This window comes from Pipra filicauda, unplaced genomic scaffold (assembly GCF_003945595.2).
Source record: "Pipra filicauda isolate LSUMZ 115617 unplaced genomic scaffold, ASM394559v2 scaffold8_size5757611_pilon, whole genome shotgun sequence".
NCBI classification, from domain to species: Eukaryota; Metazoa; Chordata; class Aves; order Passeriformes; family Pipridae; genus Pipra; species Pipra filicauda.
In genome coordinates, this window is record NW_024105087.1 from 2,087,245 (window position 1) to 2,103,303 (window position 16,059).

At 40.9% G+C, this 16,059-nt stretch overlaps 1 protein-coding gene across 6 annotated transcripts in view; it reads right to left on the reverse strand.

Annotated features, from left to right (window-relative positions):
• The window catches only part of DCLK2 (doublecortin like kinase 2), an 83,768-nt gene extending 68,675 nt beyond the window's left edge, over nt 1-15,093 (reverse strand). For 5 of the 6 annotated variants that reach the window (XR_003542957.2, XR_003542956.2, XM_027732837.2 and 2 more), the window contains exons 1-2: nt 14,080-14,494; nt 2,593-2,927 (exon numbers count right to left, since the gene is read on the reverse strand). Coding sequence is in view for 4 of the 6 variants with exons in the window: in XM_027732837.2 (XP_027588638.1) it covers nt 2,593-2,927; nt 14,080-14,494 (750 nt within the window). In the remaining 2 variants the exon portion in view is untranslated. Of the gene's footprint in view, nt 1-2,592; nt 2,928-14,079 lie in introns of all 6 variants that reach the window. The other variant, XM_027732836.2, reaches the window with a different exon arrangement.
• Between the last annotated feature and the right edge of the window lie 966 nt (nt 15,094-16,059).

Here is a 16,059-nt window from a genome sequence, read left to right on the forward strand (position 1 = left end):
AACACATTCCCTAATAAAAGGATATGAATTTTATACATGCATGTTTTAAACACCTGAATTTCAGGGTCAATTCCATATTAAACAGAAAATACAACCTAAATCTATTCACTACCAAAAAAAAAAAGGATTTCCACAGAGATAAAAACATGAAGGAGCAGGGAGAAGAAAAAAGTCAAACCCAGGAGAACACAAGAGCTACATTTATAGGAACACAGCCATTTACAAAATGCCTTTTTTTAATGGTTGCCTTTCAAGCTGTGCCAACACTACAACAAACATAAAAGATCTGCCTCCCTAGCACATTTAGAAGAATAAGCAATTACTACATTAGAGAAAATAGGCTCAGAAATTTCCACCAATTGGTAATTGGCAGCAAAGCAACTCTTTATGTGCCAAACCCCAAAAAGCCCTTGTGCACCAACCTCTACATATACCAGCAATGAACAAACAAATTAAAAAAAACCCCTATTGCCTCAAACTGGGGTCAGCCCTTCACTTTGGGGAAAAAGAAACAAACAAATAAAAAAACCCAGAACTCTCCATCTTCCTAGATATGCACTAGAAGGCTTTTTTGTAAGGGTGTTTAAAGCCATAAGTCTTCTCTCTGGGGCACTACATCTCATGACCACTCAAAACACGATTTCACTATGGTTGTGCAAACAAAGGCTCCTTCCCAGAGCCTACAGTAAAGCAAAAGGCCCTTCTTCCACGTGGAAGGGAGGTCTACACATTTACTCACTACTACTACTACTACTGCTGAAAATGTTTACACAGAGAGTCAGCTGTAAGGAATAGCTATTCGCGGGCTGTTCTCAGTGACAACTAGGGATTTCTCAATCCTGCTTGAGAACACTTCTACATCCGCAGTCCAAGTTGGATTATTGCCTTTACCAGAGAAAGGCAGGAGGAGGTACTGCAGCAATTAGGAATTTTATTTTGGAGCATAACCAGTGATTGGTCATCCTCACCATGGACTGAAGACAGCCATTATCTACCATGAGTGATGGTAACATGCAAGTAATGTTAATTGTTTTCATTGTTCTCTGAGGCACTACTGCATCTTTGACATCAATGCAGATTAGCTAACTTCTACTGTATTATAATGTAAAAAAAGAGGTGAATGTGAACTGAGTTTCCTTTCCTGACTAGTTTGAGAAGATTAAAAGCATCTTATCCAAGACAGTAACAGAGGACTTCATGGCCAGAAGAGACTAATTACTGCATAATAAATATCCTCAAAACCATTTTATTATGAATTAAATTAAACATGACTGTAAAACATTTCCCATGTTCCTAGGAAGGATTCTGTCTTATGAAGTAGCGTTAACAAACCTCATTTAAAATCAAACCTATTAGAAGAATTAAAGAGCACATTATAGTGCTGCCACCAAGTACTGAAATCAAGTCTCAGTGATGCATTTGCCTTGCTACATTTAATACCAAAATCCAGAAGTTATTCTTTTCATGTATTTAATTATAAGAAGCGTATCCAAGCACACAGAACATAACCAGAGACAGACCTCATATTGAGGCCATCTAAGTGCACTTGTTCTGCAATACATTTCCTAGCAACCTGCACCACAAAAAAGTGCTTTTTAAGTCTGTAGGATTACAACCATTATAAAAACCTTGACAATAAAAATTCCTACATTTCTGAATACAACTGAAACTTCTACAAATGTTCATGCAAATATACAGGCATGCAGGTGTACAGAAATACTTGTTGAATGAGCAGGGATACTAATATTTAGTCACCAGGATAATAGTCCAGGTACCCAATACCAAATGTGATCTACTTTGCAGCCTGTGTTGCTCTATTACAAAAATCACAATGCTGTCAGAGTTCCACATCAATGTCAAATAAAAGTGTCAAGTATCAAAGTCCTGTTCCATGAAGGGGTGAGTCATTAACCTGACTGACCAACAACAAATGTATTCCTGACACTTGAAATTGGTGCAGCAGAACATTTTGTGGGCCACTCCTCTGTATTTCTCCAGGAGAATACTGACCTACCACATCATTAATCCTGGCAGCATGTTTTTGCAGCGGTAAAACTAAATGCAAAAAAGAAAGTTGCAGAGATGTCACCAGCCTTCCAGAATTATTAATTTCAGATAAAATTCTTGACCTTAGATCACGACAGTTGCTGCTACTTGAGTAGCAATCTATGGAAGTGAAATGGAAGGAGGCATCAATATTTTTCTTCTACCAGTCAGCACTATGTAGTAGTCTGAAAACAGGACTCTGCTTCTGAGAACATAGAAGTATTTTAAAAAGTTTCCTTTCAAATGTTTCAAATAAATTGTGTTACTAAAGTAACAGGCACTTTTTTTAGCAATACAACAGGGTTAGCATAAAAATATTTTTTTTTACTTAGAATGTAAAGATCAACTTATTTTGCATTATATACAATTCTAAGTTTGTTGTATATATTAATATTTTAACATAATTTTTTTAAGTTGATGTTTTCTAACGGTCCTTATTCAGAGTCAGGTTAAAGCATATACAGTAACAAGAATTCAAGTTATGAAAACAAAGCAGCTTAGATTAACTCACAGCTATTAGATGGTCACAGCAGTTTATTCTCCTACCTGCTTTCCATCCAGTGTACAAAGTCTCTTGACTACACCCGAGTCTAACTTAATGGCTTCGGTGATGTCATTCAAGACCTGTTCAAAGGAGTGAGCAGTCTTCTTATTCAGCAGAATTCTCACAGCTTTACGTGGTTTTACTCCACTCCTAATAACAGTCACTAATTTGGGTTTAATGAAATCTTTACTCTCCTTCACTTCACTCTTTGTGGATGTCAGAGATGTCAAGGATCGACTGGACCCAGTCCTTATGTTCACACACCAGTTCGGGTTGACGTTCTTGGTGTAATCAACTTTGCGATATGGTTCATTGGACGCACATACATAACTTTCACCTGAAAAGAAGACGACATTTGCACAATTTGAGGAGGTATGCAACTACTTTTTGTCAATCTGAAAACAAACAAACAAACAAAAACACCCAAATTTTTCAGGAGGGATTTTCCTGTATTTCAACTACAGGCCATTTTAAATGTAAATTATCAGAGCTTTCCACCCGAACAATACTCTCATAGAGTGGTTTTAACAGGTTGCAAAAGACCTCTGGTTAAGAAATAAAATAAAAAATAGTAAGGGGTAATGAGGAGGTTGAAGATATTTCACGTTTCTTTTGGATTCTGAGTAATTTTGCAAGTTCTTAAATTACTTGAGTTAACAATACATGACATTAAGACCATTTTCCTATAGCAAATATGCAGATCCTTCTCTTTATGTTCCTCAGTCATATACTTCAAGATATGTACACATATATATATATGTTTATCTTAAAAACAGCAACTTTTAACAGAATAAAATTCAAGCACCTCAAGATCCTTACCCTGAAAGACACATTACCCTACCAGGACTTACTGCCTTTCTACCGAAGATACACTGTTGAAATGTATTCACTTCAGGATTTTTTAGACCTACAAACACCTGTTGAGGCCACAAATGAGTCTTTGAGCCTACAGGAGTATAATAGGACATCTAAATTTCCCTATTTTTAATTCCTTATCTAATTCAAAGTCTGCATTGCTGAAGTCATAAAAGGGAGGTCACAGGACAAAAAAACCCATTATCAAAGACTTGTAATGCACACCTTCATATCAAATTATTAGTGGCACCAGTCATGATGCAGACTTAGGAACTGGTTACTCTTCTCCATTTCTTGACATAATGCAAGGCTGGAAGATAATTTAAAAAAAAAAAAAAAAAAAAGGAAAGAAAAGGGCAGTTTTCAAACTGCTGCTTGTTGTTTACCATAACTCATAACATCTGACAGCAGTATTCAAGATGCAAACCATGACAAAGAAGAACTTTAAGTCTGGGTTATTTACGTAAACCACATCCTCAGGATCTCACCAAATGACATCCCAAGACTTTCTCAAAGAGGGAGAGCTTTGCCAGAAGGATGAAAGGTTAAGCATTCCAAACTGACAGAATACACCACTCCTCCAGGCAGAAGAACTACCTATACCTTAAAAAGCGAAGCCTGTTCTAAGATTAAAGTTACATGCTCAAGGTCACTGGTGGAACAAACCAAACTCACCTCTTACATACAGAGCAAGACAAGTCAAGAGTAAAGATACATCTACTGGACAGTATTGTATGACTCACAGAATGTATATCCATGTTTAGATACATACCAGAAAACTTTTCAACAGTATTTTTACTTTCTGAACTCTAGTTTGGAGAGCTGATTTGTCTTAGAAGTTGTATATCTTATTCTAAAAGCAAGATGCTAAACTACTTTCAAAGCCCCGAAGAATTACTGTGAGCTGAAAGACCTTCCTATTCCTTTTCCAATACTAATTACACTGCTTTCTAATTTATCTTGTATTTAGACCTTCTTGAAAGTCTGCTTGCTGTATTTGAAAGAACACAGACTATACTGAAGTCAAGTTAACAATGATTTTGTTTGGGAAAGTCTGGCAGCCAGTTGTGCCTCCAGAAACATCACTGGGACTGCACTCCACTGAGGCATTAAGAAAAAATTTGGTGTGAGGTTCTGTGGATGCCACTGCCTTGCCTGTATTCTTCCTCTTCGCTCATCCCCATCATTCCTCCTCATATTTGTAGATCAAGTGGTGCACAAAACAGAAACCAATAGGGGTAAAACCAGACTCCTCTTTTCCCAAAAAATTAGCCAAAAGAGAGGAGATGTTTTCAGCCCATGAACTCCTTGAATAGGAGCTGCATGCTGCATGCAAACTAGCACTAATTTACAAGTAGCAGGAAAAAAACCCCCAAGCTTCACACAGTTTTGTAAAGATTGTGGTGGTCTAGAAGCCTATGCTGCCCCTGAGCTGCATGCTAGGTTGTAACAAATCTCCAAGCAATCTCATTTTACAGACCTGCTCTAAGCAAGACATTGGATGAGATGACTTCAGAAGGTCCCTTCCAAACTAAGCTATCCTATCATGCTAAAGATATTCACAGTTCTCTTTTGACAGCTGTTTCACTCATCTATCCTGTTACTGCAAAATAGCATGAGATATTCAAGTTTTGTTACAGCAGTTCGGCTGCAACAGAAAGCAAAGGCTTCTCCCTCTGCATCCTCTACATTCAAAAGGCTACACTTGTTTTCGGAACAGTTTCTAATAAGCCATGAAGTTGTCTTTCTCTAAACACAATGCTACCAAATAAGAAGCACCTCAAAGAAGCTGGTAGTTCTAATTCATGCCAACAGACTTTCTAATTATACCTGCTGGTCATTGTATTATTCTCCCCTCTACAACTACTTTACTGTATGACATAGAACCCCGGCAGGATTTAACCTCAGATGGCAACTAAGCATCACAGCTGCTTGCTCGTTCCTCTCAGTGGGACAAAAAAGAGAAAATCAGAAGGGTAAAACAAAACTCAGAGGTTGAAATAGAGACAGTTTAATAGGTAAAGCAAAAGCCATGCCTGCAAGCCAAGTAAAACAAGGAGTTCATTCAGCACCTCCCATAGGCAGGCAAGTGTGCAGCCATCTCCAGGAAAGCTGGGCTCCATCATGCATAACAGTGACTTGGGAAGACAAACACGGTAACTGTGAATATTACCCCTCTTCTTTCTTCTTCCCCCAGATTTATATGCTGAGCATGAAGTCATATGGTCTGGAATATCCCTTGGGTCAGTTGTCCCAGTTGTGTCCCCTCCCAAATTCATTTCCCCTGAGCCTACCCACTGGTGGGATGGTGTGAGAAGCAGAAAAGGCCTTGGCTCTGTGTAAGCACTGCTCAGCAATAACAAAAACATCCCTGTGTTATCAACACTGTTTCCAGCACAAATCCAAAACATAGCCCCTACTAGCTACTACGAAAAAAATTAACTCTATCCCAGCACAAAGTCTTAGGACATTTTTTTCCCATGATTACATGCTAAACTTTTTATGGATGCACCTAGTGAGTGATTTGGTTTTGTGTTTGTGTGTTTGTTAAGAATGCCAATTATTATTTAAATGAACAGAAGGTAATTTAATCATTACTCTGGGTGCATAATATCAGATATTCAATCATGTAAAGTCCCTGAGCACTCGCTTTGAAGTTTATTGATCTGCGTAAGACTTTGGTAATATTCAATCATACTTTGGTAATAACTTATACATAAATAAACTTGACAGCATCCTATACCTGCGAATACATCTCTAAACACGTTGAGTGCCCATAACATCCTAAAGACTTTACATTAGTTTCAGCACATGAAGTCATCTTTTACTTCAGAGTAACCTCTTCAGTACAGCCTGTCCAGCTGTGTGCAAAAGAGTTTTAAATAAACTCTACAAAGTACCTCAAAACTGACTATCATTGAGCATGTTCAGAATTATCCTTTCCAGCTCATAAACAATGCAATTCCAAGGCCATTGAAAAAAACCAAAACCAAACCATAAAAAACCCCCACAAATGCACACAAGGTAATTCAAAGTTAAACTTCGGGGCTGAAGTTTAAATTAACAAAGTAAAAAAAAAAATCAGAATTAAAGCTATTCAGGAACAGGCTCACAAACTTGAAATAAATTAATTGCTTTAAATAAAGAAGTATGGGTAGAGAACCAAAGGTCCCTTTGCTAGAGGATTTACCACAGAGGAGTTTCAATAAGCTATGCTGGCTTTGTTTTTTATGGACTCATAATCATAAAAGGAGCATCTTTTTACTATCATGGAATGTGATCTATTATCTGTCACAGCTGTACTACAACACTCTGTTACAAAATTTTTGGTCAATATTAATCCAAAAGGATCTTTAAAATAGTGTAAAACTCTTTGACTTCTACTAGTTCACTTGTTTGATGTATGAATAAAATAACTTCTTGATTATCTCAATATGTTGCAAAAGCAGAAAAAAATCTGCAATTTTTTTCTTGCTATTTCTTTTCCTTTAAGCAGAGGCCATGATTTCCTTTTTTCTTGTAAACAAAACCTAGGAAGTCCTTTCAACTTAAAACAATGTAATACCCTAAAAGAACGAATATCAAATTATTTGTTTCAATTGCATTTAGCCAACCCTTAAGTTGAAGCACAAACTATTTTAGCTTAAGAAAAGAGAAAAATCTGGCAAAATGGATTGTTCGATTTCCTACAACTGGCAGACATGGGAATGCCTAATTACTTGAGATCTGTAATATATTACAGATTGTTTAGTAAGTGTTTTAAATTCCACGCCTGCTTTCATACACCAGTCATATAAATAAACTTAGTGACACAGGTTTTACATGGAAAACAGATTTTACTACTACATGTGCAAGGCAGGCACATATGGTAGGACTAGAGCAAGGACTGTAAGTGAGAAAACACATTCACTGCTTGGTTCATGTCTTAAAAGACAAAGGATGAAGTTTTTACTACTTAAACTTCTAATGATCTCACCACAGCCAGGACTTCACCCACACTTTCTACATTCTACTGAAAACCTTGCAAAATACCAAAAGAAGAAAGAAATGGAATATGATTAGGAAGCCAACTGCTTCTCTCTAGATAAAAAACTGGTTTTCTAGGAATGAGTTAAACACTGATTTGTTTGGTTTAACAGGGGCCTACAACTGATTATTCAACAGAAGAAAAAAAATGGCAGGGATAACTTAAATCACACATATAAAGTTAATGACAGGAAACTTTCTTACAGAATGGTGTATTTAAAATGCCTGGGAAAACACCATCCCTCAGTAAGCAGGTATTAATTTTTGAACCTTGTCCTATTGTTTAAATTATTTTAGTCATCCTCCAAAGTAGAAAATGCATTTATGTATGTTTGTTTGGAAGAAACAGTAAGTCATTTGTAAGAGTATTATCTCTCTTTTACATTATATTTTGTAGGTAAAAACCTGAAAATGCAATATTATAAACAATATTTCCTCACAGCTTTAATGTATGACCTGATTTTAAATCTGGCTGGCATTAATTCATGTATAAATACACACTTCTGATAATCTGCACAATCTTCCAGGAAACCAGTATTTGTAAAATATAACACGTGGTACTTCTTTTGGGGGGGGGGGTGTTTGAACCAAGCAAATTGATATCAAATATTGTTAACAAAGTAACAGACACCTTTACAGTTAAAAATCACATAAATAAGTTTGACTGTATCACTGACTACCCTCAGTGAGATTTTTCATGTGTTTAACCTAAATACATATCATCCCAAATACGAAGAAAATCTTTTCTGAGACTTCAGTGGCATTTTGATCAGGCTGTAGGTTTTCTTTTTTTTTCAGCTGTACATCTACCAGTCTTAGAAAGCTGACACAACTCCAAAAAGAAGCATAAATAAATACTTCAAATATTTACGTTGCTGACTTCAATATGGTCAATTTTATGGTTTGAAGGCCCACTTTCCACTTATAATTTTGAAATTTGTGTACTAGCTTTAACTAGCACATAGTCACATCAGTTACATTACTGAAAATAAATACCACGTCTTTAGTTTACAACATTAGCATTGACATGAATCAGCTCCCTAAGTTTTAAGCCAGATCACAAACTTAGTTACTAATATTACATTGAGATTTACAGGTAAAGAAGCAAACTATAGGTTAATGAAGTAGAAAGATCTATTAGGCTATGCTTTCTTCTTTTTATTTACATGCAGGAAAAAAAAAAATGCAAGAATTACAGACGTAGGTTACATGTGGGGCTCTTGAGCCCAGCCAAACTATTCTACAGCAGAAAGCTTAACCAGGCTACAGAGCAGTTTTGGCAGAAGAAAATCTCCTTATAAATTCACATTATAATTTCAGAGTGTATGTGCCATCCATCCGATGCTTCATGACAGTACCCGAGCCATTTAAAAGTGCCAATTCTTCCATGAAGAAATCCTCCTACCACCAAAAATTCCTCAAATAGGGCATATGCTCACTTAAATGGAGTAACATCTGCTGATATTCTGGGTCACAAAATAATCAACAAATGGAATAAGTCTACTTCTGATTCTCTAAGTCTTACTAACATTAGAAAATCAACTAGAAGACATGGAACATTGCCTATTAACAAGGAAACACTACCTGCCTCTAAATAATTTATCTGTGCTACATTAATAACCAGATACACTATCCATGAAGCAAGACCTGTGTGTGCTGTGTATATGGTTTAAGTACACTGTCCAGTTTCAGAGAGCTAACAATCTAAACATAATATGTGCCATTCCCTCACAACAGGAAAATACAGATGATAAACACAGAGAATGGATAAAAGAGAAAACAAGACTACCTTGGTCAGTCTGACTAACCATTAGCCTAAATACTATTTTGCTTACTTAAAAACTCATCCACTTTCTAACTTTAGGAGACACAGCAGAGTACCCTTTTTGTGTTCTGTAACACAAAGCCAAGCAGAATTCCAGAACAGTATATTTACAGCACGTATAAAATGACTGATCTAAAAATAAAACAACCCCTTTTATGAAGGATTAGCTTATTTCTCTTTCCTTCCTTCATTTGAGCAACTTCCCTCCTCATCAGTTTCTTACAATACACTTTCACATCACCTCCAATAACCCTGTATAAATCACGATCTTTCCTCATCTACAGCATCTGAAGTTCCCCATGCACTTTTTAAAACCTGGGATGACAACCCCAGATTTTAGCAGATGACTAACTGCTACTACTTCTCTTTTGACTTTATTTAGACAAGAGGTTCAGATGACAGCTTCCCACAGGCTTTCACAGAATCACAGAACAGCTGAGGTTGAAAAGAACCTCTGGAGGTTCAACCCCCTGCTCAGGCAGGGTAAAAGCTTTCAAAAGACAGTCAATGCCACCTGGTATCAAACCCACCCAATAGCATGTGCTTCCTCCACAGTAAGTAAACAACTCTTTTCTGGGAAGTTACATTTCCCCCACCCCTGAAACTAGGAGATGCACAGTGGTGGAATTATTTTATTTTGCGGATGGGAAGTTAACCAACAATTTCGTCTGTATTTCACATCCACACCCTGTTGCTCCAGAACTGGGTAACTACAGTGATTTGAACATAGATTTGGAAGCATATGTTTTTAATCTTTTTTTAATCCTTGTTTTATCCTCCATTTTTACCCTTCTTTGTTCAAACTGCTACATTTGCCTCTTTTTTAAAGTATTACAGCTTCTGGCTTTAGCACAGGAAGGTAATAACACCTTCTGAAAGAAGCAAAAGTAAAAACTCCCTTCTTGGTGTTACCATCTGCTTGCCCTGACAAGAGAAAATATATTCTTGACCTAATATAACAGTGCACATTGGCTAGAATCACAGCTACTTATGCAGGATTAAAATCTAATATGCAGTAACAACAACTATGATCTAAGGCAGTAAAAACTTGGATTGTTCAATATCTCGTTCCAAAAACATTCTCTTACTCTGTATTAGTGAGGCACAGCTCATTTCTATAAATCAGATATTGCCCTGTACTACATGTCCTAGCCATGCATAAGGACTGCCCTGCTCAGATCCTTCCCACCTCCTTCCCAAATATTTCCCTACAGACAGACGCCTGTTGATTGTGTGCACAACTGTGCAGGCAACACTACTGACATTTTATAAGGGACTGTATTAATTAAGCATTGTCATAGAAAGAACAAAGACTCTTAGCAATGTTTCCTACCTAAGGCAACGTGAAAGATTCCCTATCACATGCAAAATCAACATAACTTTTCTTGCCAGGAATAGAATCTACACTTGGTTTCCTCTACCAAAATCCAGCAATAATGCCCAACTTTGTAGCAGACCTTCACAACCAAGATTCCCTGTCTTCCACTAACAAGACAACGAAAACAAAGAATAGTGAGACAGAACATGACTGATATCCACATAAAACACATTGCCAAGGACTAAAAACTTACACCGTTCTATTACCATTGTATCATGCTTTAGGAAGCTTGCATTTGAAAGGAAAACAGAAGGATACAGACAAATAATTAACTTTGACAGAAAATAATAATCCATCTACTATTCCATTTTTGCTACTGAAGGGCAAATCTAAAATTACACATGGAATCTCCTATTCTAAAATAAACAGTAATATAACATCTGAGAGTAAAGCTGAAAGAAAGAAAACCATAAGAAAGTCCTAATAGTCCCAACCCCCATTCTCTCTTTGGATCTGCGTGCTCGAGCAGATGATGAAATTCTTCCCTCCTCCTTTTCCAAGATCAGTGAAAACTGTCAAACTCACAGGCCATAATGTTTCTTAATCTATAGGGGCCGGGAATATAAATTATATTTGCCTCAGGCTGGTCCAGCAGAGCACACTTTTTTGATTGTCACTGTCAGTTAAGAAAATATACTTACAATGGAGCTTCTATTTTTGACTAATAAACATGATCTGGTCCAATTTTTAACTGAATAATCCCATAACAGTAATATTTCATATCCTCAGTATGTCTATGTATTAGCTATTTTTCTCTTAAATTGATAACCAGCAAAACAGATTGCCAATCTAGCCAATCTCCAAAACACATTCAACAGTGACTCAATTCAGCTAGTTTGGATTATTATGATATAGAATTTGATCTTGCCAGCTTTTATATCCCTGACAGATACTAACCTGATCAATGGCAAATAAGCCTTAAAGAGCTTGCCTTCACTGGGGCATGCCAATATCCAAGAGCTACACCCACATGTTCAAGCTGAGGGAGGTTTAATGCAGATCTTGTTGGTTTGGCAAGGATTGCTGAGTGCTCACCCTCTGCTCACTTCATAGATCTGCCACTACTGAACTTGAACTGCTGAGACTCCATGTCCCAGTTCAACAACACTGATAATGTGCCAACTGACCAGTCAGCAAGGTATTGCATCACACAGCTGTGTTCTCTCTGGTGTTCAGCCTGTAGCTGGCACACAGTACAGCACTTTAATTTTATTTTCCTTTCTGGAAAAACTAAAAAGCAATACAGCAAAACACCATTCAAAACTACTTCTGGTGCTACTGCAGTTCAAGCTTTAGGATAACACCTATGTTTAAGTATTTATTCTAGAGCAGAAATTCAAGCCTGCTGTGCTGTAACTATAAGAAATAAAGAAAATAAAAATAAACCAAATCTCTTCCAGAATCTCAAGAACAAAACAGTTGGCAAAGAGCTCAGATAATTTCAAGGAACGATGGAATCACTATTTGTTTGCTTTCCTTTCAGTATATACTTTCCTTTCTCTGTGTGGTCATCAGACTTACACAGGTGAAATTTTTAGCAAGCTAGCGGGAGAACATACTAATCCAATTATGATGCTATAGGATTTTCTTAAGATTCCTGAAAGTTCTACTGGTCATGGATAGATGGCTAAATAATTGGGACTCTTTTTTTCCCACTTTTATTTCATTGAGAAAGCATGAAAGTGGCATTTTGATTGTGACATTTATTTTGCTTTATTCTTCCAGTGAAGAGACATGACAAAGGTTATGCTTTCAATAAACATCTGAAGAGAAAACAAGTAAGTTTTGCTTTCAGTATTAACTTAGTGTTGTGAGAGTACACACTGTATTTATACTGTTGACCAGCAAGCAATTTTGTCATAAAAAGCTTGGTATCATTTCCACTGCAACATTTCAAAAGTCACCCCAAGTTGTCACTAGTTTATCTGAATTCAATTTCATTTCCTTTCATTACCATCACCACTTCAGCACCTCATATTTTTTGTTAGGTATGTCTAAATTAACCACCAAATCATGAAAAAAAATTTATTTCTTTTATCATCACAGGGTCAGCATTTCACTCTGCAATCACTACACATTTCCTCCGTTTTCACTGTGGAACAGCCTAATGGTAGACCAGATAATGGGGAAAGCCCTCAGGCACTGTTACTATTATGAAATGCACTTTCATGCGTATCCTTTTTGAGGGAGACCCAGTTGATGCAGCAAATGCTGTAAGCTCTCCCTTTCTTTTCCATGTTGTGAAGTGGCTGGTCCCTAACTCCCAGTGCCTTTGCTGGTGGATCATAAAAAGGTCTTCAGGTTCCCCTTCCCATCAAATTCTCCAGGTGTGATTCAGCATTGCTTTGAAAAGGGAAGTTTCCAAATCAAAGCTTAAAGGACACACAGCTGAAAGCCCAATAAGCAGGATGCATTAGAAGGTCTACAAATCTTACTTCTTTATTAATGCAAATCAGCTACACCTGGCATACAGAGTCACTGGGTCAAAGACTGTAGTGGCTGATGTATTAAATACCTGAGGACAACCATCAAGTGCAAACTGACTGTGAACCTCACAGTGTGCACAACATAACCAATGCATTTGAAAAGCATGTAATGCTGAGCTTAAACTGTATTTTAAGACAGCATGTGAAAACATTGGGGAATTCTGCTCCTCATTCCAAGAATTATCATTCCTTACAAACAAGGGGCTTATGCTTCATTCTGAAACCAGTACTTCTGGCCCCATTTTGAGACAGTCAAGTGCTGCTCTGATCAGATTTACAAGGTCTACATAACTTTAGCAGCTAAGTCCCATTATCAAAAGCTACTTAGGAACAATTCTCAAATTCATCAGATTCTATAACATGCTTTTGGAAAGTCAGACCAGGTAGGTCTTATTACCCTCTTATTACCACGGACTCTGATCTCATTTGAAAATAGGACTTTACAGCTGTTAGTTTTAATATGCGGTAGGTTGTAAATACCTTTTTCACAGCACTGGGGCTTCCTCTCTGAAAGCTTACGCCACTGTGAGTCAACAATGACACTTAGAGACTTAAATTACAGGACGGCCCTCTGTTACAAATGGAAGGTAGCCAAGAACTTTACTACAGTTCTTGCAGATGAAAGGGGCACCTGCTGCTTAATTACCACTGGAGTCAACCCCTGCACATGCAGACAGCACTCCTCGGGGTTACTGGAGAGGTGGATGGTCCACTCTGGGAAAACGAGGCCTACTGCCCCTCAAAGCAGTGGGCAACCCATGCCACTTGCCCACAAGGGCTCTGTGGCTGCCAGTTTTCAGCAAGGCACCATCTCAGCTTTGATCCAGGCAGCGACAGGAAAGCTCGCCCCAGGGAGCGCCTGCACCCCACCACCATGTCCCACGGCCGCTTCTTGTCGGACTTTGCCATGCCCCCTCACCTTCCACCAGCTCGTCCAGGCTGGTGAGCTTCTTGCTGCCATCGATGGTGTAGATGGTGCGGACCCCTTGGGGCAGGTTCACGTTGTCCGACAGGGAGCGGGTGAGCTCCACCAGGAGGGCGTCGAAGGAGCGGAAGCGGTCGGGGGAGATGGCGTACACCAAGCCCTTGAAGTACCTGTCCCCGTTGCGGTAGAAGCGGGCTTTGCGCGCCTTCTTCTCCGAGCTGAGCGCCTGCAGGGTGCGGGTCCGGTAGAGGCTGCAGTGCGCGCTGTGCGCCGGGCTGGGCACCAGCCCATTGCCCCTCGGCCCCGCGCCGCCGCCGGACCCGGAGCCGCCGCGCCGCGGCCCGGAGCGCTGCTGCCGCTTGTCCCGCTCCTCGAAGTGCTCCAGCTCGATGCTCCGGTTGCTCGCCATGGGGAGGGAGCTGCCTGCCCGCCCCTCCCGGCTCTCCGCTACGGGCTGCTACGCCTGCCCCCAGCGCTCGAAAAGGCTCCGGCCGCCTAATTCAGCATCGCGCCCGGCCCCGCTCGCCGGGAGGGCTGCGGGTGAGCGCGGCGCCCGCAACCTGCCCCGCAACCGCAGCCGCCGCTACCCGCTGCTGCGCCCGCCGCCGCGCACAAAAGCATCCCTCGTGCCCCGGCACGGCGCCTCCCGACTACAGGCGATGCCGGGAGGGGAGCGAGAGGCTCGGGGGAACCCCGCGGCCGCGCCCCCGCGCCGTGCCCATGCAGGCTCGCACAATGCTCGGGTCCCCTCTGCAGCCTCTCCCCTGCTGGCTCCGCCGGGAAGCGGTGGCCGGGGCCGGAGCGCCTATGCCGCCAGCTCCGGCGCTGCTCCTGGCTCCAGTCCCGGCGCGGGGGCACCGGGACCGCCAGTCGGCGCGGGGAGCGGCGCAGCCCCGCCGGCTCCTCGGCGGGCAAGGGCGCTGCTGTCGCCCGCCTCGGAAGGGAAACAGCCGCAGCGGATCCTGCGGGAAGAGAGCGCTCACGGCCCGGCCGCTGGCGGTGGAACGGGAGCTGGCGCTGGAGCGGGCGGGGCTCCCGCCGGCCCCCCGAGCCGGGCGGGCGCGGGGGCGGCGCCATCTCGGCTCAGCGTCCGGCGCGGGGGCGGTGCCGTCCACGGCGGCCGCGGCGGGATCGGGCGCGGTGAGGGGTGGGAGAGGCTTGTGGGGGAGAAGCGGGAAGAAAAAGGGGGTTCTTCTAGGGAAGGAGAACGAATTTGGAGGAGCAGCTTTCCCGCAGGGGCAGCGCTGTCCTTCTCGCGGCGGCTCTGGCGGGAGCGGTCCATGGACACCCCCATAGGCGCACCAGCGGAGCTGCCTGCCGGCTCCCTCCCGGCTTCACTTGGGCTCAGTCACTAGGTTAAAACGCTAAAAATGCCCCTAGGGCTCTTTCTGTATGGCCTTCTGCCTAAAATATATCCCCGGGACGAAAATTACGCATCCCTGTCATTTCTCGAACACAGAAACTGTTTCACAAGGGCGCGTGATGATAGGTCACGGGATAATGGCTTCAAACTGAAAGATAAGGGGTGTAGATTAAGTATTAGGACGAAATTTTTTACTGTAAGGGTGGTGAGGCACTGGAACAGGTTGCCCGGAGAAGTTGTGGTTGCCCCATCCCTGGAAGTATTCAAGGCCAGGCTGGATGAGGCTTTGAGCCACCTGGTCCAGTGAAAGGTGCCCCTGCCCGTGACACAGGAGTTGGAACTAGGTCATCTTTAAGGTCTCTTCCAACCCAAACAATTCTGTGATTCTGTCATTCTATGATTTTCCTTTTGCATTTGTGCATGCCACTGATGCGTTCCGAGAAACCAAATAACCCCATTCGTACAGTCTAAACAAATGTACTGCAACCCATGGTTCATGACTTCCCCAGGGATCTTGTCAATGCTCCCTAGGTTGCTCAACTCAAATTAACTTTTGGTAGAAATTGCCAACAAATGCATTGAAATGGATGCAATCTCATTTTTTTTTACTT